The 20539-nt window shown below is 40.9% G+C and overlaps 1 protein-coding gene and 1 long non-coding RNA gene across 5 annotated transcripts in view; one reads left to right on the top strand and one right to left on the bottom strand.

The window, feature by feature from the left end:
- BMP7 (bone morphogenetic protein 7) overlaps window positions 1-20539 on the bottom strand; it is an 81079-nt gene that overhangs the window by 3431 nt on the left and 57109 nt on the right. For all 4 annotated transcript variants that reach the window (XM_044985213.1, XM_044985214.1, XM_044985212.1 and 1 more), the window contains 4 exons: window positions 9016-9164; window positions 3115-3312; window positions 1140-1216; window positions 344-454 (listed from right to left, as the gene is read on the bottom strand). In XM_044985213.1, the coding sequence (XP_044841148.1) occupies window positions 344-454; window positions 1140-1216; window positions 3115-3312; window positions 9016-9164 (535 nt within the window). The remainder of the gene's footprint in view (window positions 1-343; window positions 455-1139; window positions 1217-3114; window positions 3313-9015; window positions 9165-20539) is intronic.
- The window catches only part of LOC123348010, a 47611-nt gene that overhangs the window by 13848 nt on the left and 13224 nt on the right, over window positions 1-20539 (top strand). The gene's annotated exons all lie outside the window — the stretch shown is intronic.

Here is a 20539-nt window from a genome sequence, read left to right as displayed (position 1 = left end):
GGGAATTTTGTGCAAGGGAGGCTGACCCCTTCCCCCCTACTTGGGGCCCTCCATTCCTGCCCTTCCCCTCTGGAGCAGAGGGACTGTGCCATTTGTGTTTACATCTAGGGCCCCTCTACACGCATGGAGCATGTTAATGCTTGCAACAAAGAGATTACTTCCAGGCCAACTATTAATTCAGGCCATTCCGCTAGACCTGTTTAGCCAGATGCTGAAGGCATTATGAGCTAACACAGACCTTCCTTCTCTGGCTAGTTCTGAGGATTTTGCTTGCACAAAATTATTCCAGTGAAGTATTGATCATAGTTAACAGCCTTCATTATTCAACTTAAATTGCACCTACCAGTGTCTGTACAATAGCATGGTTTGTAGCATTCATGTAGGAGTTCAAGGGGAAGGCACATTCTCCTTCACAGTAATATGCAGCATAGCCTTCTGGAGCAATTATCCAGTCCTGGATTAAATTGATGTTAAATCATGGAGAAAAGATGGATTTAATTTCATTGTACACAATTCAATCAATTCAAATACATGCAGGGCAGTCAAAAAATCATGAAAAAGTCTCCTCTTAAACTAGCTGCTCTAACAATATGATCAACTCTTAACCTGTCTGCAGCACCTGTTTATCCCAAAGGATCCCAGAGCACTTTACAAAGAGAATACTTTGTATATAGCAGAAGGATCACTTCATCCACTATTGGAAGAAGCTACCTCCAGTGCGAAAAGTAGGAGCTGTTTACCAGTGTCTAAAGGAATTATCCAGTAGAAAGTGAAGAACACTGTGTCCAGTTGAAACTACAGAAGGAGTTTATAGGGCCAGAAAGTAATGCTCTGAATTTAAAATTAGCCATAAAGCTTTGGGGATTATCAAATTTTCAGCCACTCTTAAACTGGCCTCCAATTTGCACGTCCCTTTTGTGTATGCAATCAGTTGTGCCAACACACAGGCAAACACCCCTTTTGTGTATGCAAAGGGCAGTGAATTAACATGTGTGAATGCACACCCATTCTTGTAAGCACAGACATTTACACACAAAATCAGAGGCTAAAACTGTGGTCCATGAGTGAACGCTACTAGTAAATGACAAATGATTGAAAAGGCATCATGTCTCTCTTAAGCCTGAGCACAGAAACCTTACCTGCCAGCCAAGATCTCTGAAACTGACATAAAGTTCATGTTTCTTGCAGGCTTGCCGCTGATCACTGCTGCTGTTTTCTGAGTTGGGGGGGGAGGGGGTGCGGAAGGGTGTAGGGGTGAAAAAAATTGAAACCATCAAGTGAGATTGTGTTGTCCAACTGGATGTTTCAGTGCAATGTTCAGCTGAAAGCAAGGCCCATTAAGACTAATCCTTCAAAGTCTGAAGCTCCCCGGCACGGACACCTTTGGCAGCATTGCGATGGAGAATGTGGTGTGGCTCCCCTTCTGGAGCCATGCACTGCTTTACAGCACTTGTCACTTTTAGCTGTTTCAGCTTCTTGTATTTTAATAGTAAAATAAGGACTGGATTCAATAAATATAAAATGCCCATCTGGTTTCTAAACAAAGCCAAGAAAGTCCTGGGAATTTTTTTTCAGGGCTTTCTCTCTATGTGGGCTAGTTTGCAAAAGAAAATCTATTTTCATCGTGCCTTTACTGTATGGCAAGAGAACGCAGCGAGAGACCCAGGAAGGCACTCTCCGGGTACATCTTCACTACCCGCCATATCGGCGGGTAGCAATCGATTTCTCGGAGTTCGATATATCGCGTCTCATCTAGACGCGATATATCGAACTCCGAACACGCTCCCGTCCGAACGGCGGTGGCGGAGTCGACGGGGGAGCCGCGGACGTCGATCCTGCGCCGTGAGGACGGGTAAGTAATTCGAACTAAGGTACTTCGACTTCAGCTACGCTATTCGCGTAGCTGAAGTTGCGTACCTTAGATTGACACCCCCCCCCCCCAAGTGTAGACCCGGCCTCACATACACCGTGATGAGCTTGGTATAAGAACCTATAGAGAATAAGAATAGTAAAGTGACTCTAAAGAGTGGAACCCTCTTAACATCTGTGTTTTCTTTGAGTACTGTCTGCTGCTGACCTGTTAGGCCTGCAAAAGCAATAGAATCATGGGAGAGTGAGCTGGAATCTATTATCTGATGCATCACAAGTTCTGACTGTTGACCCATTGGGCAGGATCCACAAGGGTACTTAGATACCATCCTCACCCCCAGCCTTAGGCATGTAAGTCCCATTTTCAGGTGCCATTGCAATTCTCAAAACTCTTACTCAGCTTCTGTCTAACACTGTCGGGGCATAAGCTCACTCGGCACCTAAGCTTTTGCATTAAAAGTTCCCTAGGTGCCTATGTTTCTGCTTCTGAGCATGCATGCTTCTGAGGTGCCAACTAAGGGTCCAGACACCTGTCTCCCCTCAAGCCCCAGGGAGATTCACTAACCAGGGGAACATGGGCATGCTTCTACAACTAGCATTTGTGGCCCAGTGTGGTAGGTGTGCTCAGAGGCTGCCAAGATCTACATAAAATAGCCAGGGAAGGAGGGGACCTCCCTGTAGCCCAGTGGTTGAGCACTCACCTGGGAGGCGGGAGACCCCCTGGTTGATGTTCCCTCTCTGCCTGATGGGAAAGGATTTAAACGGGGATCTGCCATCATCTCTTAGGTGAGTATTTATTATAGAGTGAGATTGACTTTTCATCCTTTTTTGTTCCACTTTAATTGAGTGAGTTTCTCTGGCCAAATTAATATTTAATCTCAATTTTGAAAATTTAAAATGTGGTTCAGGTCAATTGAAACATTTGTTTCTATTTTGACCATTTTTTTTTGTTTTTTATTTTTTACTATAACTAGCTTATTTCAAAAATAGTTTGAGTCAAGAAATTTGTGAAATTTCCTACAAAAAAATGTAGTTATGACAAATCAGCATTTTTCCAAGAAACATTTAGTAAAAAAACATTCTAGTCTTCAAGCCAGTGACAGACAAACATTTGGATGATGCTGAATATACAAGAGAAAAAGAGAGCATATTGCTTGAGCACAATATTGTTTCATTCTAGTCTCTACAAAACAATACAGAATTATCCAGTACCCAGAAAAACTGACTTTGCAGCCTTCACTGTACCTGCAATGTTGGACACCCGAAAGGCTTCCTGGTTTTTTGGTGTTTTCGATCTATTCTGGCTCCTTTGTTTGCCTCCCGTGGAACGAATACTGCGGAGATGCACTTCTGTGGCTTTGAAGAATGCTACCGTGAAAGGCTGCTTATTTTGTGGGCCATGTCTTCCAATAAGACCAGCCAGTTTGGGATTGATGCTTTGTCCTTAACAGAAATATCAACAACACAATCAGCCCATAAGAGGAATTGCTACAACTTTCCATTTCCACCAGCAATATTGAAGACAACGTGATTGAGACAACTGGCCTACATCCCACATATAACATTCCCATTGAGGCCCATATGCCTGGATCAACTGATGGAGTGGGCCTAAAATTAATAAGCAAATCCACTTTTGAAAGGAATATCTCAGTACAACTAACTTCATTTTATATTTGAATGTAAAAGTTAAATAAAATGCTCCTACAAATAATTATTTTACCCTAAATCAGCTTTGCATTAGATTTTCCTGCATTCTTTAGAGGGGTTTCTTAAAGTTCACCAACCTATAACTTGAAGTGATCCCATAAAAGGAAGCATAAAACTCAGCCCATAGGAACACTAAATTCCCATTGGAAGGTTATTAACTTAAAATAAAAATGCCTTGTATTAAATGTTGACACAGTTCCAGATATATTGCATCTGAAAGTAACATAGTTCAGTTATTTAGCAACATTTTATTTATTGCCACATCTGTCACACACAACAGCAGTACTGAATTAGATATCCTGGCTATAGATGCATGATGATTAATGCTCGTTCCTTTTGTGACGCAGGATTTTTAAATTAACTTTAGTTTTGGTCAAAGATGCCTGATTGATAGTCCAGGAGACTGAAGTCAGCTATTTACAAAGATAAGGCATGGATAGTGGCTGTACAAGTTTGTTCCCCGGATCCTCCCCCTACTCCACTGTGTCTCAATTGTGTTGTGAAAGAACCATTTCTGGAGACCACCTCAGTCTCTATAACCAACCAACCGTAGGACTCTGGTAGTGATGATAATTCACACCCGTTTTGATAGTGGATTTTGTGATGTTTGTGAGGAACTGAACTGGGACTTGCCAAGTAAGTCAAAGAACAGCTGATGCTAGTTTTAGCCTGGTCTACATTATTCCTGCCGACACAGCTATTGCTTCTCGGGGAGGTGGAGTAGCTATGCCGATGGGAGAAGCTCTCCGTCAGCGTAGGTAGCGTCTTTACTAAGTGCAGCAGTGGCGCAGCTGCACCAGTACAGCTTCACCGCTGCAGTGCTCTAAGTATAAACAAGCCCTCAGTCACAAGCTGAACCACATTGGCACTAGCACTGTGGAAGTGAAAGGATCTGTATTTCCATTAGCAATCCACTGAGTCCTTTGGTCCTCTGGTTTCTACCGGTTTCTAAGTGCAATATGAAAAAAAGGCAACAAAAGAACCTGGCTTTCTAAGGTTTATTTCCATAACTACGGTTTTCAAGGCATTTGTCCCATAACAAGGGAACAGCCCACACCAGTATCTCAAGAACCAGGGTCTCTATTAGATCTTTTCATCCCTTTTGTATTTAGCAGCTTTTTGAGTACATAAAAATGTTAAGATGGAAAAGAATTGCCTATGATCACAGCTCAAGGCTAACAATGGCCAATTTACATTTGCTTCTCTCACTCTTAATTTTTCTTAATTCACAACACAAAAGGACAAATTTCTTTCCCTGTGCAAAGCTGGTGTATGTGGCATTTGCACAGAGGATCATAAAGTGTTTTTTATATGAGCATGACAGCTTGGCAACTAAGTGTGACCTACATCTCATGGCTACAACCCCTTATGGTTCCCTGTGTGGGGAGGCGATAGGTTTAGACCTGTAGATATGCTAAATGGGATTAAGCAAAATTTATCTCCTAAGGATAAGACACTGGGTCAGGCTTTCCATGAATGAGGCCCAAGTTGTATATTGTTCGCCAGTGAAATGTGCTGATTATATAAATACCTGTTTACATATGCAAAGGTGTGTGTTTTGGTGGGCATGAGCACCTCCACCTGACTATCATTTTCATCCTCCGTTTAGGCCCTGTAAATTTGGCCACATAGTCTTTATTTTACACAGCTAGGCTGCTCTCAAAAAACACTTAAGCATGTGTGTAGCTCTAAGTACATGAGTAGTCCTACTGAAGAACCTGGAACTACTCGTGGTCTTAAAAGCTACACATATGCTTTTCTGGATCAGGGCCTTATTCCATTTTTCAAGAACAAGTTTAGCCAAAAATGAGTCAGAATTCATCTAGTATGGCATTGATTTCCCTCCCACCCCCTGTTATCAGCACGAAACTTTTTCTGATTGCACTGCCATTTAAAAAGGCCATGGTTTTGAGAGAGTAAATTTATTTTGAGTTGCATCATCTCACTAACAAGAACCTCAGCAGCTTGCAGGTAGTGACCTTAAATCAGTGGTTCTCAACCTCTAGCCCACAGGCTGCTTGCGGCCCTATCAGCACAGAGCTGTGGCCCATGTGACATCCTCAGGGCCATACACATAGTACTGGATGCAGCCCACATAACACATTGAGAATCACTGCCCTAGATCCACTCCTAGTTGATTCGATGGGTTTACATGAGGGTAACAGAGCAGAATTTGTCCAATGCATCAATTTAGGGAGAGGCTTGAGTTTTTTGGTGACAGAAAGAAAGTTACTTTTGCTACAGCAAATCTCTCTCTCTCAAAGAGTACAACTTCTTTGCTTTATGCTTTATTTTAAAAAGAAAAATGTTCTGAGTAAGACCCATACCAGAGAGCTATTGTGTCCCTCATTCATTAAACTGTGAGGAGAACTCTCCCCCCTCTCCCCCCACACACTTAAGTGACTAGAAATAAGTATTTCAACCTCTACCTGCAGCCAGGGACCAAATTTCAAGGAAAAAAATGTTTTTAAGATACCTGTGTATTCCTAATTAGCAAATCATGTACTTATCTAACACAAAATAGAGCTGTACTCTCAGATCAGAGAATGCAGACTATTTGTCTTTAAGAAGCTACTTTTTTTTTAAACTGAGAAAAACAGGATATGAAGCAATAAGTAATAGGCTAAGTAAACCTAAATAGTCAGCTGTTGTTCCTATGTATTATGAGGGCGTGAAGCATTTCAGAGCTTAGGGTGAAAGGAAGCCTAAGGCTAATGAATCATGTTAGTGTTTCTCTAGTTTGTTGTTTGAGCTTATCCCAACTTTCTAAGCGTAAACAAACATCCTTTAATTCCCCATGAGCTGCTATTGTTGATGGACTTATCTGGCATGATTGTAAAGGAATATGAAGAGCAGTTAAATGAACTAATCTGTTTTGGATCTTTCTATCTAGACAGTACTTTTGACTCTTCCCTTCTATCCTGGTTGCATTTTATTCACGTATAGAGAGACTGACACAAAATAACTTGTACAAATTCTAGACAAAACTTGCCAGGTTTTCAGTTTCATTACACACTTTAAACTCAGGCCATATCCACTGAAAGGTTTGCTACATTCAAAAATCTATAGTTTTCCATCAAAGTCATGCTATGTTTGCAGGTCTTCAGAATTGTGACATGACGACCAGGTGAAACTGCAGCTTTGCTAGGAGTGTGCAGTTTGAACCCCAAATTAAACTTGGGCTTGGTGGGACTTGCCTTTGCAGCTCAAAATGGAAGAAAATGTTTGCTTGAATTCTGGAGAAGTGAGACTGCAAAGATTTGTGCCACTTATAGGTTTAATTTTTAAAATGCAAGCAGCCAAATTCAGTCCTGGAGTTAGTTTTTGTGCGTGTGTGTGTGTGTGTTAAACCAAAAACAAGCCTATTTGTAAACTAAGGGAGAGATTTTCAAAGGCACAACTGGCATTTAGGTGCCCAACTCTCATTGAAAGTTGATGGGAGTCAGGCCCCTACATTGTCATTCTAGGCCTTTGAAAATCTCTCCCCAAGCTTTTTCTCTGAGACAGAACTGCACCCTTATACAAACCTAACTGTCTACCTACCTGCTTTGTCTGAGCAATTACCATAAATGCATGCACAGTTGTGGCACTTGTTCTCATTCAGGATTCTGAAAATCTGGGCAAGATGTCCTAATCATCTGTTCCCTTACTGCAACTGCTATGATCTTATCTGCTGTTTATTCCATAGGCCTAAGAGCATAATATCTGTTTATAAAATGCTATGCACATTTCTAGTGTTTAAGGCAATACGTTATTATTGTAAATAATTTAGTTATACTATATTCAGACTTATTGCTTACACAATCACAACTTATGTAAGTCCTAATGCTCCCTTGAATGCTCACTCTGCCAAGGTTTCACTACTTCCTATAGCCATGATTTACTCCACATGGAATACACACAGAGCTCGGAAAATATTTCTAGGCTGCAACAGCTAAGCACCTAGCAACATAATCAGAAGATAAAGTGATCCATTCTGCCCCAGGATACAGGGCTTGTATTTTCTAGTATCACAGGCATTCATGGTAACTTAAGCAATTTAAATCTTTTAAATTTCTGGTTGGATTAATTCTCCCTGTTCATAGAGAGCAAAGATTTTTGAGACTCAAGCAAACTATGAAAGATGATTGAGAAGGAGGCCCCAGTCAATTGTACCAAATGAACATAGGAACAAAGACATTGCCATATTGGATCAGATCCAAGATCAGACCAGTTTTGTATCTCTGATACTCATACCCCACTCCTAACTCTCATAGGCTTGCATCACAAGCTGGCTGAAGAACTTGGAGTACATAGTGTGTCATGCCATTCCTCATGTTTCACTGTTAAAAACTGATTGGACTGTTTATGTGAAAGCATTTTCTTCTCAGCAGACTAGACATGCAAATCTAGAGATGGGGGTGGGGGGGAGAGGAGTAGAGGAGGTGGAAAAGAGACAGCACAGAGCAAAGAAAAAAGGCCTGGGTAGGGAGGAGTTGCATAGAGGACCAGGGAGGAGGCTGTGTGCCGAATAACTCTTTCTTTGATTCACTTGAGTGCTTGCTACAGTCATCACGACTGACCAGCATTTCAGATGCTCCAGTTTGGGACTATTGTAGCTGGGGAGAGCAGGAGAAAATCATTTTCTAAATGGAAGCGGACAATGGTGTCTCTGTGAGTGGGGAAGGAGGTCATGTCTTAATGATTCCTACCTAGTGTTAAAGAGAAAACATGGACTAGATCCATCAGCTGAGGTTTTATCCTGTACAGGTTTTTTTTCTCACTTTCTAATGTAATATAATTGGAGAAACTCAGCAATTAAGACTTTCCTGACATTTCCTTCCCCACCCACAGAGACACCAGTGGAAAAAGTATTTACTAAATGGGGAGGGGGGGAGGAGACAAGAAAAAGAAAATCCAATCAGTTTGAAACACCGCTAGGGCCAGAGTATTTATAAGTTTGGTTGAGCCAAAAGAATGGCCAATTTTTATGTGTAGCTTCCAGGACTTGAAGTACAAATAAAGTAAATGCATGTGCATATTAGTCATGTGCATAGTTACTAGATTGCACATACAATCATGGTAAATGTGTGTGCAGACTAGGGCTCAGATCCACTAACGCAGATGCTTAACTTTGAGCATCTTAATAGTTTCTTTTGAGATACTTAAAGCTAAGCATGTACTTATGGTTTTACTGGATTCGGACACGGAGGTATGACTGTCTTGAAATTAGGTGGTGATTATTAGTGGTGATTATTTAGATACGTTCAAATAAAGCGTGATGGGTTAATATTGTAATGTTGTAATACTTTTCCAACATCTGCATCTTAAGAAAATTCAAGACAATCTTGAGAAATCCCACTCAAATGAATGACCACTGGTTGCATTCAGACTAATCCTGACTGGATTCCTACAGCCAAAATTGAGACTTTTTGATGACATTTACTCTCTGAAACTTACCATCTATACTCTCAACTGATAGCTGCAGGCCGAGATTGTGTTGTGGATTTACCACCCAGTGATTACTGGTTGCTGTAATATCAAACACCAGCCAACCTTCCTCTGCAGCCCAGATTATTCGAGTGTCAAGCAGAAACAAATCTGAATCCCTGAAGGAAAAAAAGAAACAGTTACTTGGATTTTCAGATGGCAATAACTTACTGTAAATAGCAATTCAAGTTAGTACTTTAAGCAACACAACTGGTAGCCCCTATCACAATACACAAGTTATGTCATAGATAACAATGCCAACCTAAATGCCTTCTCTTCTGAACAATCGGAGGATGGATTAAAGTTGTTTGGAGCATACATATTGCTGTACTATTACAGCTAATCCTACTAATGTAATTTTAAAAATGGTTTTCCAGGCAAGTATGTGAACAGTTATTGTGTTTGCATATGAAACTTGGTAATTAGGCATGCAAATACACCTAATTATCCTTTTCCATGCATAATAACCTGACTGTTGTGCATAATCATGGCAATGGTGCAAGCAAATCGGAGCATGGTTGTGTGCCTTTTGCAAACACTAACATATATAAAGTCTTTAAAAATCTGCTCTGTTGAGGCTGCATACAATTCAATAAGGATCACAATGCAGCATTACCTTGTGCGGTAATGTCCTTTCAATCTATTGTTTAAAAGCTAAATAAACAGACACAATCTGATTATTTTGGACCAGAAATTGAGAACAAGAAATCAAAACTAATCAGAATTGGAGAATACTTCAAGGTCTCAGATGAGGCTGTGGTAATCGTTCTGGGTCTTCAACAATTTACCACTGAGATGAGTTGCAACTGAAAATCTGGTAAATTACAGAGGTATGGATCTCTTTCATCAGAAGCCAATGCAAAGAAGTAACTTGGATCATAACAACAAGAAAATTGGGTAATGGGTTAGCTCCCTCCAAAAGGAAAAAGTCTTTACGAGAAGGATGGAGACAGCAAGGTGGTGTCTGGACAAGCCCTGTAGGAGATTCCTTCATATTTTGTAATGTGCAGATGTTGGAGAGTAACTGTAGCTTTTTGAGTAAAGAGAAACCTTGTAAAGCGATAAGGAAAGTTCTTTTATTGTGTCCCATCAGCCTGGGGAGGGCCAGATTAATCTGTTTTATACACTTGTCAGTACAAACTTTTTTAACATCTTTAGTTCACTCAGGGCCCCTTGTTTGCCTGGAACATCCTGTGATGCAAAAATTTGAAATGAGAGGATTTATATGGCCCCCGAAGCCTCAAAAACGTATATGAACTTTACCACTGTCTGGTAGGGAAATATTATTATCCTTCATGTTTTATAGTTGGGAAACTGAGGCATCAAAAAAATGCAATGTCTTGCCCCAGATAAGTCTAGCAGAGCAGGAAATTGAACCTCATTCACTTGAGTCCCGTTTCAGCGTGTCTTGACCACATGGCTATCCTTCCAAGCTTTACAGTAATGGCTTTAATCTAAGTCACTGGTGTGAATAATAGAAGTGTCTGTAGTTACTACCTCATAGCTCTTTAGTAGCTTATATGAAATTAAATATCCAATTCCAGTCCCTGAAGGACAAATGACCACATCACCAAATGCCTATGGAAGTACAATTTCATATTTCCCCCCCCAAACGCATAACACTCTTAACCACTGCATGTGCTAATGTGGAATATTTACAAATATTGCTGAGGCTCTAACTACTATTACATATTGTATGTGAGGGAGATCTTATCAGCGGGCGGCAGAAGGAAATTCCTTGTGAAGATGCAGAGTCTTTTGCTCCCAGTGCAAGTGTGCTGCTTGTAGGTATTAGGGTGCAGTTCAGATATATCCCATAACTTGGCATTTCCTTGCTGTTGAGGGCTGGCAAGGGGTGGGGGAGGGGAATTGGGAAGATGTCACCTAAACAATCTTTTGTTCTTTTAAACAACGTTGTTGCTTATGGAAAATCCAGGCTTTAGACTCTGTCCATACATCACAATCTAACTTGATGGGGGACTGTGCTACAGAGCTGTCTCTTGCCTGTGTAGAGGGGAAGGGGATCACAATATGTATAAATCAATTACACAAATGTGAGACTGCCTTAGGGTGTAAGTAATAACTAACTTAAGACAAAACATGTTCTACAGGAAACACAGATGAGAGAATGCTACACTTGTGTTCACTTGTGATGTAGGCCAATATCTGATTCTAAGGTTCCAGAGGTACAAGGCTTTTATGTTAACACGCCGCATGATTTAACAATGCCTCCTGCCTCCAGCCTATGATTCACAAATAGTTTACTTAATAGATATGTAGCTTGCTTGATTTTTCTCTTTTGTGGGTTGCAGGTTGAAGATAATAGCAATAATAAGAAGTTACTGCTGTCTTGCAATATTATTACTCAGAAAAACCAGCCTTTAAGCTTCCCATGCTGTTGTGATGCAATCAGGGTAACCAGACAACATGACGCATCAAGTGCAGGGGTGAGTCAGTCTGGGAAATTGTGTAAAGTATTTGTTTGCCTGTAGTTACAGCAATGTGCAAACAATAGGCCTGGAGGGGAAATCCTCAGTAAGAGAGATCAAAGGGACATGCTGAAGGGAATTGTCCTTCCCACACACAATTGGAACGCTGAGACCCAAAAAGGGCTTGTGTCAAATATTCTCTGGAGAGGTTCACGGTATTAATGGGTTAGTGCTTTTCTTTCTAGCCTGCGACCAATGGAGAAAAATGGGTTGCAAACCTGAATAGTGTTGCAAGCGGAATATCCGGGCTCAAGAGTGCAGAGCTTGTTCTAATTAAAAGAAACCTCTTGTTCTTTTTAAAAGAACTGCCCTTTAAATAAAATGGCCTGCTTACCAAAGACACATAGCAAAATAAAATCAGAGCAGCAACTAGCAGATGGCAAGGCAAGCTCTTTAAACACAATCGTTAAACATGTGACAGGTATATTAAAACACAGAAGCAGTTTCACTCTGCATCACAGCAAGCATTAACAGTCTGCACTCTGAGACACCACTTCTGGGTGCTTCCTGAACTTGCCTTTTCCTTTGGGGGGTGGGGAGTGGGGGGCTTTACTTAACATACTCCAACCCGAACTGTTATCATGTGATTTACCACCAGTTCAATGTAACCTCAGCTCCAGCGTTCACGCATTAAGAGCTGCACAGAGGCAACCATTGGCTGAACACTAAAAGTGTTATCAGTCCTGCAAACTCCAGGAATTATGCTACATATTCTTGAGTGCCATCTCCTAAAACCTTGTCTACTAACTATAAACAGCTCTAGAATATACTTGCAATTTTGTGAACTAAGCTTCTACAGTCAGGACTGAAAGAAATTGCTCATGTTCTCTGCACTGCTACAGCTATGCTTATCTGAGAGTTTAAAAGGGCTTTACAAAACCCCCCCCCTAAAGATTGGGAAGTAGGATCTGTGCCCCAATCCATCTTTTTGAAAATTGGGGCCAGAGTTACGGACTAGATTTTTTTCCGAGGTGCTGAACACCCACAACTCCAAATGAAGTCAATGGGAGCGGCAAGCACATAGCAATTCTAAAACACAGGACCTGTAGCTGGCAAGTGACTAGTGACTTTAGGCCCCCTCAGCATGGTAGCACCTAGTTCTGAGAGAGTGAAAACTCAGCACTTGCAGAAAACGGGACCATTTTAAGGCATCTCAGGCTGGACACTAGAAAGCTGAGGCATCCAAAATGAGAAAGCACTCTTGAAAATCTGGCTGCAGGTGACTTGCCCTAACACTTGGATGGTTGCCTGGTAGTCCAGGAAATTCCCTTAGTAGGTCTGTCATTTTCTGGACTTTAGGGCCTGCTTGTGCTGACTAGCACAATTGCCTTCCTCCTGCCACATGGTGCTGCAAGAGTAAGGAGCAGAAAGTGAGGAACCCTATATGAGGGACTAGAAGACTAGGTACATCTGAGGAGGGGTAGATATTGGTGAACAAATGGATGAGGATGTGGGAGGACTGTGAGTGACCTAGGATGCAGATGGAGGGGTAGGTGAGAGATTGAGGGGTACATTAGAAGAGAAAAGAAGAACATGGGCAGGAGTGAGATCGGAAGGGAAAGTGGGAGACAAAAATATAAGGAAGTAGGGAGAGAGCACAATGTCGGGATAGAACTCACATGGCTGATGGAGGGGAAAAGGTAACAATAGGCAGAAAAAATATACCATGGTTTATGATCCAATAGAAAAGAAGCAGAAAGTGGAGTGAGAAGACAAGTGTAAGAAAAACAAAGGAAACAAGCAAATTTCATTTTAAATTATCATTAATGAGAAATTCAATTGCCAATATGTTGCTATTAAATACAATATATGTGAACAATGTTGGATTCTGCTTGCCTTTGGAATGCACCAAATGGCATGTCTCTTCAAAGTATTTCACCTAAAACTGTAACCAAGATTCCCCCACTTTAGCAAGTAACTTAGGAGAGGATTTTCAAAGGCACAAAGGCAACTCCCATCCTTATTATGTTTGGACTGCTCAAAGCTATTGCCAATGCTGCTTCCAACAGGTCATACAGAAAAATCGCAGTGGTGCAGTGAACACATCTCAGAACGTGACTCATTCCCATTTTCTAACCACCAGATAATGCATTCTCCTTTTCCCCAAGCTTTCACGCTGCCCTTGATATTGGTTGTCCTCTCCCCTGCGTTCAACACCTAAACAAATGCAGCAAAGGAATTAGTCTCTTGGGTCACAGGCAACTATCTAAAAATATGTTACCTCTTGGATACATGTCACGAGTATTGCCAATGCCAAGAATTCAAAGATCATGAGACTGGCTTTAAAAAATCATGTTTTGTTTTTTTTTAAATAGTACGTTTGGTGTTTTGTCTTCTTTCTTTTGAACTTTTAGGGTACACTCAGGCCATGTTTTCCAGCTTTTCTCAGCAAGCATGAATGCTAGGAACTTATTTTTGAATAAAATGAAAGCTTATACTGTCACATAATCACTTGGTTCTATGAGCTGGGACTCTCAGAACATGAATTGTTGAGAGACTCTCAGTGAAATGGTGAGTTGGCAGCACTGCAATAGCAAGGCTGAATAGTATATACAAATCTTACAATTATAGAGTCAAATGCTATAAAATATAGGGATAGCCCTAAATTATACTGAATACTGCCTCTTCCTTTGCCTCCTTTCGACCTCCCCCCATCCCTCTCTTTCTTCGTCATTGTTACTTTCAAGATGCATGTTAATGAACACTAATGAGCATTTCCAAACTGAACAAAAGAATGGACAAGAGGATGAATGGACAAGTGGAAGAGGGAACAGGAAGGAAACATGGAGTGGTGTTAGCTTTCAGTACAGTGTGAGGCGTCTGGTGTAACTGGCTGAAATTCGGTCCCTTTGGTGATCTAGGGGTCCTGACCACTCACCTGAACATCTCCTGACAGTAACAGACTCCAAGCACGGGCAAACAAATACTGGTGCACACAGCACCAATAGGTTTTGAGCAAAAGCTGGCTAGTCTGAAGAGCACCAGTGATAATACTGTGTGACAGCTCTAGTATTACATTTTTCAATCCTTAACTGATAGTCCAGAGAATGTCCCACCACAGATATAGTGGCATGTGCCATGGCCTTAGAGATAAGCGGGAATTCTGTAGCATCTTCAGATCACTTCACAAATATGGATCAAGCCTTCCAATTTCCCTGTAAAACAGGTTGTTAAGCCCATTGTATAAAGGGGGAAATGAGGTACAGGTACGTTAAATGACTAACTGTAGTTCAGCTGGTGAGTCAGCAACAGTGTCAGGACTGGAACCTCAGTCTCCTTACTTGCGCTCCACCCACCAGACATGCTACCAAAATATGTATGCTTAAATGTATCTCCTGAGGCTAGAGAGCTGGGCTGCAAATCACATAGCAATATTTCAAAGAGACATTTTTTCTGGTACTACTTTCTAGCCTTTCCTGGTGTTTCAGCCAGGTAGACTCAGCCTGAGTCAGCAAGTGCAGAAATGCACAAAAAATGAAAAAGGTGTGTGGGTGGTTAGTTGTGTTTTACCCAACTTGCCAAACTTCTTAGTGCCTCAGAAAAAGTTTCAGTTAAGATTTCAGCAGGTTCCAATTTTATCCAATCTACTGCTAAGTGATAGCTCCTTTTGCATTCAGTGTTTATGAAAGTGATATAGATATCACATAAAATCTGGGTTCCAAAAACGCAACTTAAACTTTGGCAGCAGTTATCTTGTTGTGGAGAGGCACAACATATTTTTCCAGACACACAGTAGGAATAGTGCAGGGAAAATACTATATAAAAAGCTAATGTTTTAAATGCAGAAGCTGCTGTTCACCAATGGAGTTTATGGATCACTTTTTCGTTAGTGCATCGTTTGGCTGAGTAGGAACCTCTATGATACGCAAAATGTTTCCTGCAACTAGTCAAGTGCCTCTGATGAGCCTTACCTGGCTAAATGACACCAAGATTTGTCATGGGTTTACAGGCTGCAGCTGCTCACACGGGGCGCTTATGAATAGTGAATCAAACTCATCAACATTGTCAACGGGCCTCTAAGTGCATTAGTGCACTTACCAGCATGCAAGGTATGGGTAGTTACTCCGTCTGTGTGCATAAATGATGGCTTTTTATATGATCACAGCAATTGCACCTCCAAATATTGTAGGTGCATTTCTGGATACCTTTTGAAAATTTGGTCCAGAAGTTGGTGAACACTGCTAGAGGACTGGTGCGCTACAATAAAACCAACCTCCAGTTTCAGTGTGGTGCCATCCTCCCACCTGACTTCAGATCTGTTGAGTAATTACACTCGTTATTTTCAAACATGCCCACTCAGTCTTTGTGAGAGTCAAAGGCTTTAGTGGTCAATGGAGTTACATGTTTAAATTCCTTATGCCCTGATGGAAACAGGCTCCATCGAATAGGGTGCCAAGTTGGGGTGGGAGCAAGGTTGGCATATTTTAAAACATAAGCTAAAATGTTTCAGATGCATGTCAAACAATGGAAGGCATAAGGCAACCCCTGATTTTTCATGCACGTCTTTGGGGCTAGAACACTAACTATGAAGCTGTTAGAAATGACTGAACAACAGGTAACAGCTGCAAAGTGAACATGTCGCAACTAAATTTTAATTATCAAAGGTTGTTCACAGAGGGTGAAATCCTAGCTTCATTAATATCAATAGCAAAACTGCTACTGACTTCAATATGGCCACCGTTTCTCTCATAGTGCTAAATCCTGGTCCCACTGAAACCCAGTGATGAAACTGGGATCAGGATTTTCAAGGTATTTAGGTGCAATGGGCAGCTATGGGGATTTGCAAAAGCAACCAAGAAGGTCAGGTGCCTAACTTCCATTGATTTCAATTGGGGTTAGGTGCCTACCTAGTTTAGGTGCTTTTGAAAGTCCCACTAGGTGCCTTATCCACATCTTTCAGCACCTAAGTACTTAGAAAATGTGGCTGTTGGCCCTTACACTGTATAATGTACTGGGAAGGAGAGCTTTTGAGGAACAGATATTTACTTTAGAAAAAACTGTTTGCATGTATCAATATAAATGCAGCAAAGTGCAGACTCCCAAATCTATATCCTACTAGAATGTGATCTACAAACAATATCAGAAGACCTTTTCAAACTGGAGTGCAGGAGGACTCTCCCAGGACTCACCAATGTCTAACAAATGGACTGAGATCCTCCTCTTGAGCCTTATTTGCTGATTCAGTCTTGACCCCAATTTATTTGGGAGAGTGGCTTTATATGAAAACATTTCCCATTTTAGTTTCTATAATAAACTATCTTCGGCACCTCTTATTCACTCTTACACATTTTACTGGTGCATACTCTCTAGCGCTCAGAGATGAAAGGAGTTAGTATGTTTTCCTTTGATGCCGACAAAGAGCTAGAACTGTGCTTGTACAATCAGGGATACCCTGGTTGTAAACTTTAGTTTCCACTAGCATTGTTTGTGCAACCAGAAATAGTGACTTTAGGTCATGCTGCACGGCATGTTACTTGATCCAATTTCTTGCATTTGCAAAACTCCTTCCCAAGTTCTTAAGTGAGTGAACCATGAAGACCAAATGGGAGTTGGACACAAATCACTGGACACTAAATTATGCCCAAGGAAACTGTGAGACATTGTTATATCAGTCAAAGGGTCAACTGCTTTCACGGTGTTTATGAAATTCAAGACATTGCTTCAGGGTAGTGCCTGATGTTTTGAGACTGAAGAACATTTTATATACTTTTGTAGAGGGAATTGTGCCAACATTGAAACTGCAACTTGCAATGAATTATTAGATTCATAGAGTTTAAGGCCAGAAGGGACCATTAGATCATCCAATCTGACCTCCTGTATATCACAGGTCATTAAATTTCACCCAGTTACCTCTGTCTTGAGCCCAATAACTTGTGTTTTACTAAATCATAGCTTATGTTTGGCTAAAGCATAACTTCCAGAAAGGCATCCAGCCTTGATTCAAAGAATATAGCTGTGATCTCATTTTCACTGATACGATTGCTTTATGCACATTATACAGTGTATGGGTAAATGACAGCGCTTCCAATGGTACATTCAAAGTTAATAATATTACGGAGGCCCAGAATTTCAGATATGGGTTCTAGTTTGTGGGTGCAGATATGTCTGGCCAGAAAGAACTGTGCCTTCATTTTGCGCTCACCATGAACTAAAAGTACAAATATTACTAATTAGATATCTATCAACCTGTCTGAGCTTACAAAGCAGGTAATTAATTGCTCAACTACTAGTATTTACCCACGCTCTGGATGTCCTTAAGTCTCTGACTGCCAGATGCTGGCACAGAATGATGGGGGATGGATCACTCAATAATTGCCCTGTTCTGTTCATTCCCTCTGAAGCATCTGACATTGGCCACTGTCAGAAGACTGGATTCTGGGCTAGATGAACCATTGGTCTGACCCAGTAAGGCCATTCTTATGATTTATCTGCATTGTGGGTGAACAAATACAGAGTGAAAAACTGCATCCATAAAAATGGATGTTTGGGCATAGATGAAAACCAAACCTTTGGCATACATACAGTACTCTTCAAAGGAGAAATATTTATGGGGCCACAACCCAGGTCTGTGGGGTAAATCCTGTTTCTGCAGCTGTGGAGGCTTCTTTGATAGTTGAACTGGTGTCATTCCACTGTATTAGAAAGGTGATAGGATGCTGTAGACCACTGGTTCTCAACCTTTACGTGGCCCACAATGTGTTATGTAGGCTGCATCCAATAGTACCTCTATGGCCCTGAGGATGTCACATGGGCTGCAGCTCTGTGCTGATTGGGCTGCAAGTGGCCTGTGGGCCACAGGTTGAGAACCACTGCTGTAGGCTGTAGATTCTGTATAGTATGGATGTGAGCTCCTGTGCACTAGTAAACACGAGGCAAGTCATAAGAGGAACAATCCTGGAGAATCTGCTGTTAGATGGCCCTTCTCATTCACACTCACATCCTTATGTAATGGTCAAGTTGGCATTATGGAGACTCCAGCACTATTAGAAGAGAAAACGGCCAGTTCATCTTTGCGTTTAACTTTAAAAGGACACTGTACTTGTCGTGCTCTCAGTAAAAGAACCTTTGCTTATATATCTAGATTTTCTTAGGGTTTTTTATGCTAATTACATTAGACTGGTATAGTCCTCTAACCTGGTTAGAAAGATGGAAACAAACAACCAAGGAAACAAAGGTGTAAGTGTGTTTATAGGTCAACATTGGAGAGAGTTTGCTTTCTCTCTCCACCTGCCCAGAGACACAATAACTTGATAGCCTGGACGGTTTATACAGCTTTAATCTGATTGGAGGGTCATAAACAGAGCTGGTTGGAAAACTTTAGCTGAAATATAATTTCAATGCAAAGCAGAGAAAACATTTTCACCAATTTTTTTGAAAATATTTTTGGTTTTTGGCCACTTCTACTCAAGAAAAATCAACAGGAAATGCTCTCCAGCAGAAACAGACAGTTCAAGATCCACTGCTGCCTACGTCTCAAGTATCCCAAAGATTTTTATGGAGCCCCTGTAAATGCTAGCTAAAGAGCCAGATGTTCAGCTAGAAAAACAGATCACACAGCTACCCATGTCAGTCACATGTCCTCCATGCATATCGACTGTGGTTAAAAAAAGCTGATCTTGTTGAAACAGGAGATAAGAGAGAGCCCAAGCTGCAGATCATCAGCCCTGTGAGCAGCATGAGAAAATAGGACATGGAATGTAGAATTTCCAGCTCAGATGTGTACATGTTCTGTAATTACAAATCTACTTCCAAAAAGATGTACAAAACAGTGCTTTTCAAAACATCTAAAGCCAATTTCCATCCAGTTCTAAATAGGCAAGTTCTATTGACTTCTATGGAGATGCACCCACTTTCACCTGGACTGAGTTTAGCCATCGATCATCACCCTTAATCCTCACAAAACCCCTGGAGAGAGTGGGTACCCCAGTGTGCCTGCTCATCTTATGTATTGTAGCTTATGTATTACAGTAGTGGCATGTGCTAATCACAAGATCATCTTTTCTTCCCAAACACATCTTCCCTACCTAATGGATTCATATATAGGCAGTGCATCCACTCTCTCATGTTCTTTGCTTATAGGAGTAATAACTTGTGCAAGGGACGGTTTGCAAGAACCATTGCTCAGTCCAACTAGCTGCATATGGGTAAATGCATGTACATGTGAATCATCCCCAATTCACATGGTCACATCTAGTTACACCCCTCTGCAAAGTTAGTTGCAAAGAACCTTTGGAGATGCCATTCTTCAAGTCTTGTGTGACTGAATAGGGTAACCAGAATTGGGGCAATAAGCATATCCTCTAACTTCTGCCAGCACACGTTTTGGTTTGTACATTGCAAGCAAGAATTCGAAAGAACTTTTGTGTGTAGAATAAATTTGAAATGAACGTTTACTTAGCACATTTCTTTGTTTTATTTTCCCCTGAATTTTTGACTATCTGCAATAAATAGTTAAATACAAAGCAAGCAATTCTCATTGGACTATTTTTTGTTCATCTTGTTTTGAGATCTGTTGTTTGGCTGTGTAATAGCTCTATTTCAGGTACGTGTAATGTTATTAGTACATGTTAAGTAGTTGTGGAGAATAACTTTCTGACCAATATTTGTGAAGCACTTTATGTGCATAACTGCAGGAAGGATTTTGCTACTGTCGATGGGATTCATGTGTAAAAGAGACATGTGCAAATGCATCTGACTAAGTGTTACCGATAAATGGTTTTGAGGTTGCTGATTGATTGGGACTAAAAACAGATGAGAAAATTAAACATGTGTTCTTGTTCAAGTTTCCTGAAGAATTTGTCAGGGAGCATGGCGTAAATTAATAATTGCTTGATATGGATTAAATAGCTCATTTTCTAGTTTTGTGCACACAAAACCAATCAGTTGATATGAAGAGCATGGTGTCATCTGTCTGTGTTAATTAGGATTCTCAAATGACTCTTGTAATAAAGATCAGTAAATAAGATACCCTATAGGGTTAGAGAGGAAGTATTTAGATGTGGTTT

The sequence above is a fragment of the Mauremys mutica genome, chromosome 13 (assembly GCF_020497125.1).
Source record: "Mauremys mutica isolate MM-2020 ecotype Southern chromosome 13, ASM2049712v1, whole genome shotgun sequence".
Classification (NCBI taxonomy): domain Eukaryota; kingdom Metazoa; phylum Chordata; order Testudines; family Geoemydidae; genus Mauremys; species Mauremys mutica.
This window is presented reverse-complemented; position numbering and strand designations above follow the sequence as displayed.